The sequence below is a fragment of the Labrus mixtus genome, chromosome 12 (assembly GCF_963584025.1).
Source record: "Labrus mixtus chromosome 12, fLabMix1.1, whole genome shotgun sequence".
NCBI lineage: Eukaryota > Metazoa > Chordata > Actinopteri > Labriformes > Labridae > Labrus > Labrus mixtus.
In genome coordinates, this window is record NC_083623.1 from 27,530,378 (window position 1) to 27,550,559 (window position 20,182).

Below are 20,182 nucleotides of genomic sequence, written 5' to 3' on the forward strand. Positions count from 1 at the left end.
AGTAAACAACCAGCGTGTCTACAGGAGAGCTGGGACGACGCTTCGACGTAGTCGACCACATAAATTCGACGACATGAATAATTTGCGTCGACGTGTCGTCCCAAACAACTAGATTGTCCCACACTCCAGTTCAGTGGTGGCGGTAATGCACCAGAAAGCTAGTCGCCAATCGCTATAGACACTAAAACGGAAGAAGAAGAATTCACACAACAACAACAACGGCGGCGGCATGCAATAACAGCAGCGCGAGCACCGAGGAGAAACTCATAGCCAAAAAAGTCACGCACACGGTCATTAAATTCAGCTGGCGTACCACACGAGTACGACAGCAATGAACGGACATTTGGAGTGAAAACACCCGGGAGCTCTGTGTCAGGATGGCAGCAAAAACTGTAAGTTCTGTTTACTTTCCCACCCTGGAATGTGCGATTATCAAACATTGATACAGAATGTGTTTTAGTAGTAAACATTACGTTACACTGTTGATTTGTTGTCTATAAATACATCGCTACTAACGTTTAGCATCGTTAGCTGTCCGGACATGTTTATAACATGTTTGCTTATACCGGACGGATGATTTATACCCCGGCGTCGCTTGATAAAATATGACAATATTTTTATATATATATATATATATATATATATATAAGAGACAACTTTTCTGTTTGCTAGGCTGTCATGTGATGTAGCCGTTTACTCTTGAAATTTCACGATCCAGCAACTAGTTCCAAGTAAACATGCATGAGACTGACAATTGTAATTACATCAATTCTTTTTGAAGTTAAGCCTCTAAAATGGCTTAACTTCCTATGTCAACCCTTTGTTATTGCACTTCAACACTTTGTCATTTTCTGTTGACTCTCCGCTTAGTTTCAATCAGTATTTTCTTCCATTCAAATCTCACCTAGCATTTACTCACTGGTTGGAGAAAGGACTTAAAACAATTGTAGATCTCTGAAAAAATAAATAATCATTCTGCATCTTTTAGAGAGCTGAAAGAAATGTACTCCCTTCCACAAGCCCATTTCTGTCTTTATTTACAAGTCAGAAGTCATGTTAAGAATAATTTTAAACAATTTTAAAGTTCTCTAGTGAACACTCATTTTATGAATTAATGTTGCAACAGCCTGAATGGAAACATCTCATCTCAAAATGAGTTTTGTTGTTTTCTAATACGACTCCTGCATCATCTGATCACATCAAAACTGGCTGGGAGGCGGCCTTCAACACTAATCCTTATGACTCGCTTGGCTTGCTTTTAAGTGCTATAGACTTTGAGTTCACTTTGACACCTGCCCCTATACTTCAATGACAGAACTTAAAGCTTATTTTGGACTGTTGAACTTTTACAATAAGTTCCTACCTAACTCGTCTACCTTACTGGTGCCTCTGCATAAGCTGCTGGAAAAGGATGCACTGTGGTCTTGGGGGCCAGAGCAAGGCTTTCAAGCAGTCAAAAGAGCTTTTGCAATCAAGCAGTGTTTTAGTACACTATGATGAAAATAAAGAACTGATATTGTCACGTGATGCGTCTCCATGCGGAGTTGGAGCAGTGCTAGCTCAGCGTATGATGGAGAGGAGGAACCAATCGGATTTGCATCACGAACACTTGCAGCTGCAGAAGAGAAGTATTAGCCGGCAACATCCGCCGTTCTGCTGCCAGGCTGTAACAGCCAATCAGATCATCACCTGATGACGCCTGTGGTTCGTGTTGTCTTACTGAAGAAAAACGCACATTACAACAACTTAAGATGCTATGCTACTACCTCAGCTACACAGCAGCTGGAGGCGGAGCAGTTGGCAAACAATGTAGCCTACATTTCAAACTTTTTCTTTCTTTGTTTATTTCAATTCATGTGGTGTGCAGGGCATAGTTTTGTCATTCAGTGCGGTATTTAGGACCCGTCACGTTTGTTTAAATATGTAGGATAGTTTGAAGGAAAACACGATCATTTTAAAGCTGCAGTACGATATTGCTGTATTTTCAATCTGGAAACACTGTAACGACATACAATACACTCACCGTAGTACGTAGTAGAGACCTCCATCTTAGCATCATCGTGGTCTTCAATCTCCGAGCTACTGCGGGCTGAAGAGAGCTTCTTCTTCGTCTTCATGCTGCAGTTTCCGGAGCACTTTATGGATAAAGCGTCAGTATGGTGTATTAGAGATTCATACGATCACATAGAATTGAGTTGGAAGGTAAAGTATGCAGACGAAGCTAACAGAAAACATGCTGCACCCGGTCCACCATCTTCTACTTCTTCTTCTCTGGGAATTTTTGGCGGATCGCAAACAGATTAAAGGTGCATACCGCCACCTACTGTTCAAGAGTGTGTATCATCATGTCACTTCCCTTGTCTAGACTTTAAATTCTTCCTGCCACCTTTGTGTAATATAAGAATGAATAAAGAGCCCTCCTGACAGCTCTTATCTCCTCTCCTTCTCCCTCTGTGTCCAGTATTCCTCTCATATTTCATTCACGCCCTGTAGCTCTGATTTTCTCTTTCAATCTCTCTCTCTCATTTACATACTTATTACAATGTAATAATATATGTTCTACATTTTCCTGAGTTCTGCATCTTTCACACTCATCCCTGTTCCTTTTCCCCAGTATAAACATTGTGTCATTCAGCCCAGTATGACCTATCCTAAGTCTCATTATGATCATTTCCTCCCTTCTATTCCTTTCTTTATAGCTCTTTGTGACGACTGATTTTTGTTTTTTAAACAAACCCCTTCCTTTCTGATCCTCATCCCATCTTTTCTGCCATATTTCTGTTCCCTTGTTTTTTAAATCACTGGTTTTCCTTCTCCTTTCCCAAGAGGGATTGAGACTGCTCTTTCTTTGTCCAGTGCTCTTGGATTGGTCTTGGTGCTATTCAATTCCCACGGTAACCTGACTCGTCATCAATCATAAAACTTTTCTTATTTGCAATGAAAGTAACTGCTTTCATTTATGAATATTTTAACACAACTACAAGCAGACGTTTATTTATTTCATAAACAAAGTGAAGCCATGATGCTAGAGTTGGTGGAGTTTTCAGAGCACTGATGGACTTTGTTGCAATATTGGGGTATCAGGAACTGATTTAGTACATTTGTGTATTGACTGTAGAAACAGGACTGAAATATTTACTCATGAAACAGCGACTTGGTTTGTTTCCTTTTTTTTTTACCATAATAGGATTTCCTGATTGTTTTTTTCCATGGCGACATATAAACTGACAGGTTTCCATGTATTCCAAAGTAAACATTCTGTCCTTTGGTCCTTTGACACATCATTCCAGAACCCTTGTAGCTCATAACAACCCCAGATTCTGTGGTCAGTCAGGTCAGTCTTGTGCATAGACAGAGCATCGCCTATCACCACTGCTCCACAGTCATGAGTTTCTTTTGACTCAACTTCTCTGATCAGCTGACATGAAGTGCAGACACACAACTGAAAGCTTAGAAGGTAAGATGGGTTTACCCAGGTAAAGGATTTTCATCCCTTCACTTATCAGGACTTACTTCTTCAAATGTTAACCATCAAAAACATTTCTTATATGCCACAAATCATTTTGATAGGTTAATATGCCATGACTTTAACGGTGCATTAGTATGTGTAGTTATGTTAAAAAGTTAAACATCTTTTTACTTTGACCTACACTGGACATGTTTTTCACAGAAGTGTCCTTAAACTGATACTCTTACATGTTTGTGCTGTAGCAAGTTTGTGTGAATTCCCCCAATTCATAGTTTTTCCAATCATGTCTCTGCCCTGTTGATAGCAATTGTTACTGATCTAATAACTGTATGTATGCTGTCTTATTTGTTCACAACATGGGTTGTAGTGTAACTTAACTCCAACAACAATCTACCCAACATTTGAGAAGGAGCCTATGAGATTAGATTTAACAACTTTGTGTGAATATTTGCAGGTGGACTCCACACTAAAGTGGAAAAATGGGTATATAGTACAAATAAAAAGGAAAATACAACAAGTAAAAGTAGTTTAACTGTTTAACGGTATATCAGATATGATATAGTTTCCTGGTTGCTATGCGTCGTATTGGGATGCAGCAAGTCCTTGTAGCTCCGTAGTTAGTGTATGTTTTTCTATCGTTATTTTTATTATTTTTGTCGTCTTAGTGTGTATTTTTGACTGACAATGAGTACAATGACAAGGTTAGTGTACTCGAGAGAGGACCTCCTTATTCTGCAACAGACAAGTCGTGGAGTAAGTCATCACATCCCGGCTGAGCTTAAGAAGGCATACCGCGGATGTCGGGCTGGAACTAAGCTTAAGGCTAAACGTAAGGCTCGGAGTTGGAGATTTAAGCCTGTCCTACCTTCAATCCTCATGGGGAATGTCAACTCCCTGTCCAACAAATGTGAAGAGATGGAGGCACTTGTGAAAAACCAAGGGACATAGTGAGTGTAGTCTCGTGTGTTACGGAGACCTGGCTGAACAATAACATTCTGGACACTTCTGTCGACTTAACTGGCTTTGCTATGGTACGAGTGGATAGAGACGCGAGAGCGAGTGTAAAGTACAAAGGTGAGGGTGAGGGCCTGGTTCTGTGTGCTGTGCTGTCAGGATATTGAACTTTTGGCAGTTGGTCTCAGACCGTATTATGTACCGAGGAAGTTATCTCACATCGTCGCCATTGTTGTTTACATTCCACCACGAGCGGTTGCTATGGTGGCATGTGACGTCATCAATGAAACTGTTGCAAGAATACAGAGTCAACACCCAGATGCGTTCATCGTAATATCCGGAGATTTTAATCATGTCAAGCTCAACTCCAATCTGACTGGCTTTTCACAGTTTGTTGACTGTCACACAAGGGGAAATAAGACATTTGATCTGCTGTATGCTAACATCAAAGAAGCTTACAGTGCTTCAGCTGTACCACCACTAGGCAGATCAGATCACAACCTGGTCTTTCTTTAGCCTTCCTATAAACCCTGTGTACTTAGTCAGCATTCAACCATTCGCTCATTCAGGAAGTGGACACCAGAGGCTAGTGATTCTTTAAGGGACTTGCTTCGAGCGCACAGATTGGAGTGTACTGCTGGAGTCACAGGGGAACAACTTGGACAGTAACATGGACAGAATAGTTGAATGCACCACAGACTATATTCATCTTTGCTGGGAAACTGTGATACCAGTAAGGACTGTATGGTGCGTTCCCTATAACAAACCCTGGATCATAAGTAACATCAAGAAACTCCTTAACAAGAAAAAAGAGGCCTTTAGGGATGGAGACAGGGTGAAGCTCAAGAGTGTGCAACATGAGCTAAAGAGGGAATTAAAGCAAGCAAGGACAAACTACAAAAAGAAAGTAGAGAGGAAGCTGCAGCATAATGACACTAAAGAGGTGTGGAGGGGAATGAGAACCATCACTGGCTACAGTAAAAAGAACTGCCAATTTACCACTAGTGATGATGATGTTGATAAAGCCAATGTCTTCAACCAGTTTTTCAACAGGTTTCACATGGTGGCTAGTGTGTGTCCAGCACCAGCTGATACAGCCTCACCCATTCCCTCTACCACTACTTTAGCTGCAAGACACCTCTCCCTTTCTCCTCCACACAGCTGCACTCCTCACACTGCTGCAACTTCCCCCTTACCTGGGACCCCTCCCCTGTTCTTCACAATGGATGATGTGAGGTCAGAGCTTCAGAGGCTGCGACCTGGAAAAGCAGCTGGTCCTGATGGGGTGTGTCCGAGACTGCTTCAAGAGTGTGCAGCCCAATTGGTGGAACCCCTCCAGTGGATCTTTAACCTAAGTCTACAGAAGGCGAAAGTTCTGCTTCTCTGGAAAACATCATGTCTCATACTGGTACCTAAAGTAGGCCGTCCAAACAAGATAAAAGACTATAGGCCGTTGGCTCTCACTTCACACATCATGAAGACACTGGAACTGCTACTTCTTCGCGGTCTTGGACAACAGGTTGGACATTCAATGGACCCTCTACAGTTTGCATACCAGCAGCATATTGGAGTGGATGATGCTGTGCTGTACATGCTCCACAGGGCCTACTCCCACTTGGAGGAGCTGGGTAGTAATGTGAGGATTATGTTCTTTGATTTATCAAACGCTTTCAACACCATCCAGCCCCCTCTTCTAAGACACAAACTTGAGGGGATGGGGGTGGATTCCTCTCTCGCTGCCTAGGTCACAGATTACCTGACAGGTCGACCACAGTTTGTCAGGCTGGGGAACTGTGTCTCTGGTACGGTGGTTAGCAAGACGGGGGCTCCTCAGGGGACTGTGCTAGCTCCATTCCTGTTCACTTTGTACAAGGCTGACTACCAACAAAAATCTGAATTCTGCCACATTCAGAAATACTCTGATGACACAGCTATTGTGGTGTGCATTAGGAATGGGCAGGAAGGTGAGTACAGGGACCTGATAACGGCCTTCAGTGACAGGAGCGATAACAATGGCCTCCTGCTTAACACTGCTAAAATGGAGATGGTTTTGGACTTTCGCAGGTCAAACTCCCCTTTCAGCAAATTAACATCAGAGGGGAAGTCTATGGAGGACTAAAAGTGCCAAAATGAAATATATAAATATATAATTAATTTAATCATTAAATGTGTCATCAATTATTCAATATTGGAAATAAATCAACAAATATATAAATAAATATATAATTATTTAATTAATTAAATGCACGTGTCATTAAATAATTAAATAATTATTTAAATGTGTCATTAATTATGTAAAATTGGTAATATATAAATAAATAAATAAATAATTTATGAAATACATAAATAATTAAATAAATGTTTAAATAATTATTTAAAATGTTAATTAATTCTATGTAAAAACACATCTATTTATTCCACTATTTATTTAATTATTTCATGTTTCCTGCTCCAGCAGTGCATCATGAAATAATTGTATCTGTCATCCTGTCCCATCAAACTCAGTGGGCGGGATTAACGCTGATTGAGTCACAAACCATTGCTTTGGTCTGCAGGGTTGCCAGACTAGGCGGTTTCCCGCCAAACAAACAAACAAACAAACAAACAAACATGGCAGCAATCACAGAGGATCTGCATGAGCTCTCAGATATTTTAGACCTGGCAGAGAATGTTGACGCTGGGATTTCGGACCCTGAACATGTGGCTAGCAAAGCAGAGGGATTTATTGAAGTTCTTGGAGTTATTTCCGGTCTCTCTGACCAAGATATTGACAGAAGAGTGTTCGCAAACTAGAAGAAGTTCTCCAGCGCTTCTCCCGTACTGGGCCGCAACCATAGACTGTAAAAATAACAACACCGCAACACACACACGGACCAGGGCGCCCGGCTTTTGACATACCCACTGCCGTTCTAGAGCATCATGTCCGGTGTGGGCTACCAGCGAGTGAAATTGCTGAGAGGTTTGGAGTTTCGAAGAGGACAATCAGAAGGCACATGAAACATAGTGGCCTAAGGTATTCACAGTTAAATTCACGGATTTTATTAAGATTATTAGTAGTGTACTGGCGATGTCATTCATTTTAAAAGGTGTTAAGTGAAATGTAACATTTTGTTTTTTGGTCTGCGCAGAAAGACAGATCTCTACACACCTGTTGCTGATGAGGAGTTGGACCGTATTGTAAGCGAAGTCCACAGAAGCCATCCAAACACCGGCTACAAGCTAATGCGTGGACATTTGAATGCTAGAGGTGTGCATGTTCCAAGTGAGTACGATCCGAGCCCAATATGAATAAATATAAATAACCATGAACTAGGCGCAAGGTCAATGAGAATATATATTGTTAAGGTAAGGCTCATGTATGTATTCTTTAGCAACGTAGCGGCTGATATATCTGAAACTCATTTCCAGGGTAAATCCAGATTTGTATCCTGTTATTATGAAGTTTTATATATCATGTTGATGATAGATTACGTGAACTCTGGTCATTTTTGAGACTGTGGTGGTTTTGTACTGGATTTACAAATTTAAATCCATGGTGTTGCCATTTATTACAACACCCTAACCCTAACACTATCAAAATACTCATGAATATTTGAAACTCTGGTATTTTTTTTCAAGTATTTCTCAGTTAGATTTGAAGTGTTTTTTTAAATAAATAGAGACGTCTGCGGCTGCATGTAATAAGACGACGGCAGTATTCTGTTCCTGGCCCAAACTCTTTATGGCACATAGATGGTCACCACAAGCTCATAAGGTATCAGTGATATTAGTTGATAAACAATGCAACTTTCTATAGATGTCCAAAGAAATTATCACATTAAAGCTTTTTTGTGTTCAAAACTGTCTGACAGGTGGACATTTGTTGTCCATGGTGGGTTGGACGGATTCAGTCGACTGGTGGTCTACCTGAATGTGGCTGGCAATAATAGGGCTAGCACTGTCCTACAGAGCTTTATCAATGCCGTTCAGCAGTACGGGCTGCCGTCAAGGGTATGGTCTGATAAAGGAAGAGAGAATTCAGACGTAGCAGAATTCATGATCAGGAGCAGAGGTACCAACAGGAACTCTCACATCACAGGCAGAAGTGTACACAATCAGCGGTAGGTACAATATCTGTTTGGCGACTACTTGTACACAGTGGTGGACAAAGTACTCAACTCCAGTACTTGAGTCTCGTGGTCAAATCTTACTCAACTACAAGTAAAAGTTGCTCGGTCAAGATTTTACTCAAGTTAAAGTACTAAAGTACTTTTAAAAATACTTAAGTATTCAAAAGTACAAAGTGCATTTTCTAATATCAGTGCATTGCTGTATTGTTTTCTCAGTGCTTATACAGAACCTTGTAACTCTCTGAAACCACCTAATGATGTATTGACTTACAAGTCTATAGAAACACCTGTAAAAACGTCAGCATAAAAATGCAATCAAAAACAATAAGGACAGCTATTGTCATTTAAATTTTTTTATTTAAATATCCCCACCCAAAAAAAACAGGAGGGCCTTTTTTTCTCTCTACACATTCACTGTGGGGGAGTTGCAAGTTTACTGTTCAGTCCATTACTGCGAACAAACTACAACTCTGCTTTCAAGAACTCATCATCCAGTTGAACCACTTGGCTACATGGCAACATAACCCTTGCCTTAATAAAATCTGTAAACCGCCCTGCATTTTTCCATGTCTGTGGAAAGTGATGGAAATCCCTAAAAGATGGTGCACATTTAGTCTCTTTCCGCAGCTTCACCTGCCATCTCCATTGCCGCGTTTTGTTTGAATGAAGGCGGGAGAGCTTGCTACACTGAGCGTTGATGACGTATTTCCAAATCCATCCCATGTGTGAGCGGTGACTGTGATTGGTTCCCTTCTATGAGGAGCACAGCGTGTGGCCAATTGCATTTTAGAAAAGAAAAACACCAACAGCTGACTACAAAGCTATGCTGAGCCTAAAAGGAACCAGTAACGACAAGCTTCCTAGAAATGTAGTGGAGTCGAAAGCACAATATTTGTCTTGTAGTGGAGTGAAAGTCATAAGTTTCCAAAAAAACAAATACTCAAGTAAAGTACAGTACTCAAGTAAATGTACTCCGTTACTGTCCACCACTGCTTGTACAAACCATAGCAGCTCAATGTATTTTAAAGCTTGAGATTATACATTAATTAACAATTTGTCAATTGCATTCTAATTGCAGAATAGAGAGGATGTGGAGAGATGTTTATGAGCATGCCCTAGACCTCTTCTATCAGATCTTCACTTCATTGGAAGATCAGGGAACACTCAATCCAGACAACGAAGTCCATCTTTATGCCCTGCACCGGATCTTCCTTCCCCAAATTCAGAGAACCCTCAGCTCCTTCAGAGATGCTTGGAACTTTCATGGACTTAGAACTGAAAGGAATCAATCACCTAATGAACTCTGGAGAAGATACAGAGAGCAAGGCCCCATGGAGGATCCTGCAGAGGTTAAAAAAAATATTGTAGTTTTACACTATTATTGAAACCTTTTGAAAAATATATAAATATTTTGTAGGTCAGGAGATACAGGTGTTTGTCACTGATGTTTCATTAAAGTATCACCTTTAGCAGATTTATTTTTCCTCAAATTTCTTAGAAGAAACATTTCAGACAGATGATAATTGGACCCACTATATTTTAATAAAAGGGTTTCTGTTATCACTTCGTTCTTGTTTTTGAACGAAACATGAGAATCTCTTCTGTCTCCTGAGCTCTGACAGAACAACATCTGAGCAGCAAAGTCTCTTATGGTGCCTAAAACTTAATTTGTCACCAACATAAGGACCAATGATCAATCCCATGAATCTTGTGTGATGACATGTCATAGTAGTTTAAACAATATGTCAATCAAGGTTATCTTCTGTTCAGGTTTATGGAGACTATGGGATCGACTGGAATGGGCCTCACAATCAGCATGGAGACACTGTCAGTTCCTGAGATTCAGATGGCCCGTGAGCTCTCAGATGAAGAGGTTGCCATTTTGCCAGTTTCAGGAGTTTCTTTAAATGATGCAATTGGATCATATTTGGAGACAGTGTAAGTTTTGTCAAGAATCATTGGAGACTGATATCTTAACCAGGCCTTTTATTTTATTTAGCATGTGCAAATGTCACTCATGAATTAGTGAACTTGATTTGTCAATAAAAATCTGAAATAATATGCTGTTTTAATGCAAATAAAACCAATTTGTCTAGCATAAAGAGATATTTCAACCTCATGTAGCCAATGACAACAGGCACGGACAGCAAGGTGATGCACATTGAAGTATCAAGCAATTGACAGAAGAGCAACAACAAAGCAGTATCATTTTCAGGGAAAGAAAATACTGCACTGTATTTTAAATGTTAGAAAAACACTGAACTCACTTCACTCAAATTGACCTTTTCTACTGAATAAAAGCATAGCAACATCATTGCTTGAAAATACTTAAACAAGACCAAATCCAGTGTGTGCACTGTCTATGGCAGAAACAAGTGCTTCCTCGAAGTCTTTGTAGGTGTTGTAATGAGCTGGCAGCTTCAGTGTTTCAAAGCATGTGGAGGATGATGGAAAGGTTCCCCCGGAAAACTCCACTTTGAGTTCTGGACGGAGCATTTCCCAGCCGACCCAGAATTTCAGCAACTGGGCCAAAAGTCAGAAAGTGGATTAAGAACACAGTTAGTGCACTGTAACTGTTCAGATCCCTATGCATTTCATATATTCTACAGTGTTAAGTGAGATGTTTATGGGACATAACAAATCGCAAAATAAGATAGCTATACCTGCTTCAATGAACAGCCGTAGAAAACCAGTGATGTGGCACTTGCACTCAATGTCAAGTTCTTCATCATCATCACTGTCCTCCACAGGCCATGTGATTTTGTCTAGGAACATCTGAAAAAAAAAAGTTTAAAAATTATTTTGGTGTCTAGGATAATTTATAATTCAACACTGATGAAAAGGAATATAGATTACAGTCTTGGTAATTGAGAAAATATCCAGCTCAGTAAATTAGACAATAAGATTTGCACACACATTTATTAATATTTAAAGTATTGTTAATAAGTTGGATGTACTAAATCACCTGGGGTACAAACTGCATTCCTGCCATTTTCGGAAAAAGAAGTGGGACAACATCTGGCCTAGATGTCGGCAGGGGCCATAGCATCACATCTTTCAATCCCTTTCTCAACTGTTTAATTTGGCGCATGGTCCTCCCGATGACCTACAAGAAAGGCCAAACCCATATTACTGACCAAATATTAAAATTTTACAAAAGTTGGCACAGTAGAAAGTGTTTATAAAACTCTAATGCAGTGCTTAAGATGTATTTTTCCCCAATTATATCCTTCCATATTGCAACACCAAACCACTCCCTGCCCAGATTACAAGTTAAAGAGTGTTTAGGTTCTGTAATAATCCTGCCTGCAGTTCCAATTAGTTTGTGATTGAAATACAGATGTGCAAAAGAAATGCAGACGTGATAGAATTGCTTAGCTTGAAACATGTTGATGGATAAATGGGGGATGAGTTCAATTTCAGAAGGAGAATTCACAAAATCAGCAGGAGAAACTCACCGCGTGTACTAGAAGTTTGTTATGTAGCCACCTCTGATTCGTTTTAGTGACTGCTGGGAGATCCCAAGACAGGGAAAGATCTGACACTGTGTCCTTCTGTTCCTGAGTAAGTTCTTCAAGTTCAAGCTAGAATTTAGATCATACAAGGTTTTACACCTGTCCAGGAATTTTGCAAGGCAAAGGTTTTTTTGTTTGTGTGTTACATACTATTGTTATAATACTCCTGATGTGCAGATCAGGACAGTCCTCAACAACAATTGTTGCCATTTCAGGGTCCCCATTGAACAGTACATGAATAACAGCAGGACTTAATCCGGTGACATGGGGGCCATCATGCAAAAAGGAGTGGGCTATCATCCTTCCTGCAACCCGGAAGAGGTTGCTCTCAATAAGCACCTCTGATGCAGCTGGAACGAGATGGTCAGGCTCACCTTCAAATAGCAGAGTTTGGCCCACTCCTCCTGTAAGTACCAACAGAGCAGGGGTTAAAATCAAACAATTATCTTTTAAAATGCATGACATTAACCTGAATAGTAGCACATTTACCAAGATTCATTCTGAATCCAAACTGGAGTTTGGATATTATTGTTGTCAGAAAGTACCGCATCACTCCCTGTCCAACAGCAGCATCACCTAAAAAAAAAAAAAAAAAAGAATACTGTATACTGTTAATAACACACTGGAAACAAGCTGTAACAAGGCTATAGGTGCTTGACAAGTTTTAGGAAGGAAGGACAAACACATTAACTGTTATGCAGACAGCATGAACAGCCAATGCAGATTATCATATAATGATTAATATCAGTCAAATTACCTGATGGGACCAGTAAACCACTAATACCATTCCATATAAGACATACAATTGATATTAATGTAACATATATATTTATATTATGAACTCTATTCTACTAACCATCAAGGGTACAATGAAGTGGACATGCCCATTCCTGTTGCTGTTTATAGAATGAGAGAAGTGCCCGTTCCCTGTCCTCCTCACTCTCCCTTACATCCATTTTCAGTTTAAGAGGCTTCCCGGTTGCATGTTCACTTAGTAGATTATCTTTGAAAACTTGGGCAGCCAGAGTTGGTTCTTTAATAATCTTCCAGTCTAGACAAGAACAAAAATAAATTTAATTACTTTGCATGTTAAATGCAGATAACCTCTCCCAATCAACAGAAAAGGAGGAACACCTGAAAAATGTAACAGAATCCAACAGCCTTTTAATAGATACTAGGAAAGTCCATTTCTACTTCACTTTCATCAGAATGATACTTATTTGCTGTTTTAAGTCAACCAAGCTTCACTTAGATGTGGAGTCTGTGTAAATGTGTTCTGTTGAACTGTATGAGGAAGTGTTTCTAAGGTTCTACAAAACAGCAGTGATAATGGCATGTCTTATAGTCGTTATTTATTATGGTTAAAAGGTGTTATTCTTCTATTGACTGAGTTCTAATTATGCACAATATTATAGCATTCCTACTGTGATGACACAAACCATTGTCAAGTTCTTTAAGATCAATCACTACTGGTTCTACTTCACTCTCTACAGATGTTTCAGGCCTCACTGGAACGCTGTCCCTGTCAGTGGGTGGCTCTCTATCATTTTCCTCACCACGGTCTCCCTCTCCTTCTCTATGTCTTTCCTGCATGGGGGTCCTTGAAGTTCAGAGAATTTTATAGTAATTTCCTCTCATCTGTGTGCACAAAAACTAAAAAGAAATTTCTTATTGAAAAATTAATATGTATATATATATATATATATATATATCTTTAACAAGTGCATACCCATCACAGTTAGCTCGGTGCAGTTTCATTTCAGAGAAGGTCACCTCCTTCTGACAAGTGATACATGAGATGGCTGGACCAGAGGCATGTCCCGAGCTTTCCTAAGAACAACAAATCTGTTAAGTATTGATTAAAACTCCACAGTGCAATTTATTTTAACTATGTATCAAATGGTGACAATGTAAATTTCCATACTGAATCAATGGGTAGGTCCTGTTGAAGTGGGTGTATGTAAATTGTAGCCTGTCCAATTGTTGTAGATGGATCTTTTAGATAGGCAAGGGTGTATCCTGTGCTGGGACATTGAAGAAGTCCAAGATTTCGACTGCGAGTAGATCCTGCAATTTTTAGAAACTCAAAGCCTCCCCCTTCTTGCAGCTTTGGAAACACCTCCATCAGTTTATTTGTTACAACCATGGGATCGTTGTCATTTCCTGTAAATATACATAATGCACATTAACTCAAATACCAAAAGAAAAGAAGAGAATCACGTAATTAAAGTTTGAGTCTAATATGTAAAATAGGTGAACACAAATGGCAATAAAATGAAATTAAAAATACAACTCCTACTAATGTCAGGACTCAGTGTTTTGCCAAATTTCTTGTTTCAGACCCACCTGAAAAGATCACCCTTTGTTCTCCAAGTCCTGAAGCAAGAAGGTCTGCTTTAAGCTGAATGCTTGGAACTTTATCAGCCTTGTTGTCAGCCAAACAACAGAAAGTGTGTGTGTAGCTTCTTCGGATGACTTGGCTCCGTGCTGGCCGTCTCCTGGCACCGCCGCTGTTGTTGTTGTTGTTGTTGTTGTTGTTGTTGTTGTCGTTGTCGTTGTTGTTGTTGTTGTTGTTGTTGTTGTTGTTGTTGTTTTGTTGTATGGAGCAAAGAGCCTTGCTACTTCGGCTGCAACAGAGAAAATGTTACAGCTGCCATGATCGCCACTCAGCTAAAACATCCTTAAGTCCCTGCTTAGAGTAATTTCAACGAATGTCACTGATAAATGTAATAAAGACAGCAAACAACAACTAAAAAGAAATAACTAATAATACTCCAACTTAAGGGCTGCTGACATGCTAACACCATTCTGCCGACTAGCTAGCTTCGTTTAGAAGCACATCTGGCTATCCTTACCTACCTTGAACAGGTGTACGTGGTGTAGCGACAGGTATCTGCTGTACCTGTGCTGCCGGTGGAGTTCTCCTCAGAGCTTCTTCAATCAAATTAGCTGCTTCTCTTAGCAGCTCCGGAGAGGTTTTGGACATCCTGCACCTAACACTTTGCACCAATGGCGAGGTGTACGGGTAAGGTGATTGATCCGTCTTCACTTGTATCATCAGCAACTTTTTTTTCGGCGACAAATGAAGAGCGTACCGAAACGAATATACGGATGAACACTGCCACCTAATGTATCGGAGTGCATTCACTGCTTCAATCCATGATCGATCTGTCATGACTTGCTTTGCTGAGTAACCAATCAGATGTTAGAAACTTTGACGAGCAGCAGTGACAGATAAAATTATTTCATGATGCACTGCTGGTGTAGGGACCATGAAATGATTAAGTAAATAGTGAAATAATTAAATAAATAGTGAAATAATTAAATGTGGTTTTACATAAAATGAATTAACATTTTAAATAATTAATTAAACATTTAATTAATTAATGATGTGTTACATAATTTATTTATTTATATATTACCAATTTTAAATAATTAATGACACATTTAAATAATATTTAATAACACGTGCATTTAATTAATTAAATAATTATATATTTATTTATATATTTGTTGATTTATTTCCAATATTAAATAATTGATGACACATTTAATGATTTAATTAATTATATATTTATATATTTCATTTTGGCACTTTTAGTCCTCCATAGAAGTCATTGAGATGGTGCAAACCTAAAAATACTTAGGTGTGCATCTGGACAATAAACTTGACTGACAAGAACACTAGGCGGTTTGACAAGCTGATAAAAAAGGCTAGCTCAGTTTTAGGCAAGTGTAAGGACTCTCTGAGGATTGAGGTGGAGAGATGCGTGCAAAAGAAAGGACAGAATATATTGGACAATGATGATATGTTAGTCATCCTCTTCATGACATCATGGCAGGTAGGAGAAGTAGCTGCATTGGACGTCTAATTTCACTGTGCTGCAGGACCGAGAGGTTCAGGAGATCCTTTGTCCCCACAGCCATTAGGCTTTTTAACACACAGGCCAATGGTAGCAGCTCATGAGCTGTGGGTGGAACGTTACTGTCTGCCTTTTTCTTGTTTCTCTCCCTAACACCCTGGTGATTTGTGCCATTATAAGAAGCATTAAGGAATATAAAGACTTTACATATTTTAATTATCTGTTAATATCTATGCAGTTTTAAATTAATATTGATGTTTTCTCTGTTCTATTTTTTTCTAACTTGTGAGCTATGGGACACTCCTGAATTTCCCCCAGGGGATGAATAAAGTATCTATCTAATGCATTTCTATTGTTTCTTCTAACAATATGTTGAGTAAATCCAGAATGCCAGATGACATCTACAGGTTTTGTCATTCAGTTTGTGATCAAAGGCTGCAGCAGTTTTGTGCCCAGTGGCCTCTGCACTCTTAATTAATCCTGTGCATGTTCAGGTGTCATTGAGATTTTCTTTAGTTTGTATTCTGACTGCAGGATTCTTATTAAGAGTTAAAGGTTTTCAGTGAAATCAACGTGGACCTGATCTGACTGTGGTCGCTCTGCATCAGAATTGCTGAACTCCTTTTCTTTACCAAAGGGACTTTAGACACTCCACACAAAATAACACAAGTAGATGAAAGTCTTTCTCACTCTCCATCAGTTTATTTATTACAAGATTACACATGAGCTGTCTGAAGAACTTGTGCTACCCAACACAGAGGCCTCAAAGGAAACAGAGTGAGAGAAAGAAGATATCAGGAGAGAAGAAGGATCCTTACACTGTAACTGTTTCATATAAACCCTTTAAATTCAAACATCATAGCTCCTCCCAACTTACTGGTTCATATGTCATCAACAAAACATAAATGTCAAAAAAGTAGAGACAGATTTCTGTCAATAGAATAGTCTTATGTCCCTTTATAACAGCAATTATACATCTGTTAGTCAATATATACTTATGAATACACATTAGTGATGTTGTTAACTTTGATTCCTTTGGATCACTTTTACCATTGCACAGGATTAGCATTTCTCTCCAGTGTGAATCATCATGTGTCTGGTCAAATTTCTCTTAGAATTAAACCTTTTACCACACTCAGAGCAGCTGAAGGGTTTCTCTCCTTTATGAACTAACATGTGTCTGGTCAGATTTCCTCTTTGGAGAAAACTTTTACTGCAAACAGAGCAACTGAAGGGTTTCTCCCCTCTGTGAATTGCCATGTGATATGTCAAACTAGACCTATGGGTAAATCTTTTCTCACACTGAGAGCAGCTTATTGCTTTCTCTCCAGTGTGAATCATCATATGTCTAGTCAGATTTCCCTTAGAACTACACATTATACCACACTCAGAGCAGCTGAATGGTTTTTCTCCTGTGTGAACTAACATGTGTTTGGCCAGACTTCCTCTTTGGGTAAAACCTTTACGGCAAACAGAGCAGCTGAAGGGTTTCTCTCCAGTGTGAACTAACATGTGTGTGGCCAGATGTTCTCTTTGGGTAAAGCTTCTACTGCAAGCCGGGCAGCTGAATGGTTTCTCTCCAGTGTGAATAATCATGTGTCTGGTCAGAATCCCTTTTCGGTTAAATCTTTTACCGCACTCCGAGCAGCTATGTGGTCTCTTACCAGTTTTTAGTTTCTTATTTTTCAAGTTTAATTCTGACAGATCTCCTCTTGTCTCTTGCCAATCATTACTGTCATCAGTCTCAGGTTCATCAGAGTCTCCAGTCTTGACCTCAGTCTCTGATTGTAAACATCTCTCTGGATCTGAGTCCCTCTCTGGTTCTGCTCCTCCACAGTCCTCTCCATCAACTCCTGTTTCCATCTGTTCAGTTTGTCTCTGATGAAGCTGTGAGGACTGAGGTTTCTCTTCATCATCTTCACTCTTCACAGAGACAGGAGTGAAGGGGAACTTGGTGGTATCAGCCTCCTTCAGTCCTTGAAGCTGTTCTTCCTCCTGACTGATCCACAGTTCCTCACGTTCTTCTTTAATGTGTTGGGGCTTAGTGTCCTCCTGGTCCAGAATGTGGCTCCACTCCTGCTGCTCAGGTGGAAGCTCTTCTTTACTCACCAACAGCTGCTGGACATCTGCAGGACACAGTAAACAAACATTAACGGTACTTAGACTGATTTTTTAATATTAATAAGGACTGTCAAATTATTTCATTTTTAATCACTGAAAATCAATAGTTAATTGGAATTTATCACATCACGTTTGGAATTCATTAATTTAGCATTAAAAAAAAGTTTTGAATGCTTTAATATTGTAATTTTGTCTTAACCTTAGGTTACTCTACTTCCTTTTTGGATAGAAACCTACCTTTATTTTGAAAGAAAATAAGGAACTTGTTGTAGACTGAAGATACTATATTAACTTAACCATGGAAAAAAGGAACTTGTTAAAAGTAAGTTGAGAAACAATTCATCACACCAAGTTACAAAGTCATCCACAACTGGCCCATGACCCTGCTCTCCTCCCTCAAGAAGGTTAACAACGACAGTGTCATCATTTCAGAAAGTGTCTGTTACTGTGATTGCTGTGACACTCATTAGTGTACATAATGTAGAAAAGGACTGACAGACAGCAACCCTGAGGAGAGCCAGTAGAAGAAGAGAGCTGGTTAGAAAGCACACACTGCAACCTATTGGTCAGAAAATATATAATCCAAACAATCAAGCTAGGCTCAAATTTAAACTGATGAATTAGCCGTTCAGTAATCAAAATCTGCTGAATGGTGTTAAACGCTGAAGAAAAGTCAATGAACAGGAGTCTGGAGTGTGTCATTAACACAAGCTTACAGATTCCTACAAGTGGAGACGGTGAAATAAAGAAACACACAGAGACAAAGGAGATGAAGAGAAATTAAAAGTTATAACTCAGAATCAAAAAAGCACAGCTTGAAGCTATCATACACAAAAAAACACAATTTCTCATCCAACAACTTAAATACAACAACTTCCAATATAGCAACAACTCAGGAAAATATTTATCAAAACAATTACAACAGAAAAAATAAAAATCAATGATTCTATCGATAATAAATGCCAATGGGGAAACTGTTCAGGATCATCATGAAATAAATAAAACCTTTTTATCTTTTTACAGTAATTTATATACTGCCTGTCCAGAACCTTCATCATCAGAAGATTTTGGTTCACCTCGATCAAACAGGCTTCATAAAAATTATTTTGCTTCAGACAACACCCGCAGACTTTTTAATCTGATCAATCTGTCCCAACAACCAAAAGAAGAAAACATAGTTGTATCATTAGATGCTGAAAAAGCTTTTGATAAGGTTAGTTGAACTTTTCTTTTCAGCGCTCTTCAGAAGCTCGGTTTCGGAGAGTCTTTCATCCATTGGATAAAAAATCTTTACACCACACCTGTGGCCACAGTAACCACAAATGGTATCACATCACAGAGATTCACACTTCAAAGAGGAACCAGACAAGGACGCCCACTTTTACCATCTCTTTTTGCCATTTTCATTGAACCTCTAGCTTCAGCAATACGACAAAGCAACAAAATCAAAAGGAATTCAGAGTAATGATTCAACACACAAGATTAGCCTCTACACAGATGACATATTATTATTCTTACAAAACCCGAACACATCATTACAGGAAACAGTTAATCTGATCAACAACTCCTCTAAAATCTCAAACTTCACAATTCATTGGAATAACCATAACAACCATACTATCTACAGATGCCTGGGATTCTGCAACCCAAAACCAACTCCTCCCTTTTCACAATGTAATATTAGATACCTAGGTATTAACATCTCCGCCGGGCTATCAGAACTTTTCACCCTCAATTACACCCCAATTATTTAAATAATTCAAGAGGACTTCAAAAGATGGACAAAACTCCTGCTTTCTCTGATAGGACGTATTTCAACAGTTAAAATGAAAATCCTTCCCCAAGTTAAGTACCTCTTCTCTATGCTTCCCACAACCTCTACAAACAACTGGTTTAAATCTCTTGACTTGCTCACCAACCAATTCTACTGGAAAAATAAAAACCCTTGAGTCGCACTCAACATTACAGAGAGAAAAAACCCAGGGCGGACTGGATGCTCCAAACATCCTATATATTTCCTAGCTAATCAGATTTAGTACATTATCAAATGGATACAACAACCCCAACACAATAATTCATGGATAGATCTAGAAAATTCTCAGTGCCAAAATATAATGATCAAAGATTTAAGTTTTCTCTCCCAGTCAATTA

At 39.2% G+C, this 20,182-nt stretch overlaps 3 protein-coding genes and 1 long non-coding RNA gene across 5 annotated transcripts in view; 1 reads left to right on the forward strand and 3 right to left on the reverse strand.

Annotated features, from left to right (window-relative positions):
* Positions 1 to 20,182, reverse strand: part of LOC132984485 (zinc finger protein OZF-like) — a 230,883-nt gene that overhangs the window by 141,649 nt on the left and 69,052 nt on the right. The window lies entirely within an intron of this gene.
* The window catches only part of LOC132984478 (gastrula zinc finger protein XlCGF57.1-like), a 164,432-nt gene that overhangs the window by 141,649 nt on the left and 2,601 nt on the right, over positions 1 to 20,182 (reverse strand). The window contains exon 2 of the mRNA XM_061051361.1: positions 16,731 to 18,036. Coding sequence (XP_060907344.1) covers positions 16,973 to 18,036 — 1,064 coding nt within the window. The 3' untranslated portion in view covers positions 16,731 to 16,972. The remainder of the gene's footprint in view (positions 1 to 16,730; positions 18,037 to 20,182) is intronic.
* LOC132984442 (gastrula zinc finger protein XlCGF8.2DB-like) overlaps positions 1 to 20,182 on the reverse strand; it is a 75,046-nt gene that overhangs the window by 3,397 nt on the left and 51,467 nt on the right. The window contains exon 1 of one of the 2 annotated variants that reach the window (XM_061051293.1): positions 2,024 to 2,258. The exons of the other annotated variant lie outside the window; for it this stretch is intronic. Within the exon in view, the coding sequence (XP_060907276.1) occupies positions 2,024 to 2,117 (94 nt within the window). The 5' untranslated portion in view covers positions 2,118 to 2,258. Of the gene's footprint in view, positions 1 to 2,023; positions 2,259 to 20,182 lie in introns of those variants that run through there. 2 annotated transcript variants of the gene reach the window in all.
* On the forward strand, positions 8,099 to 10,092 carry LOC132984517 (uncharacterized). Its single transcript, XR_009674931.1, has 2 exons — positions 8,099 to 8,523; positions 9,611 to 10,092. It is a non-coding gene; the product is annotated as an uncharacterized LOC132984517 (long non-coding RNA).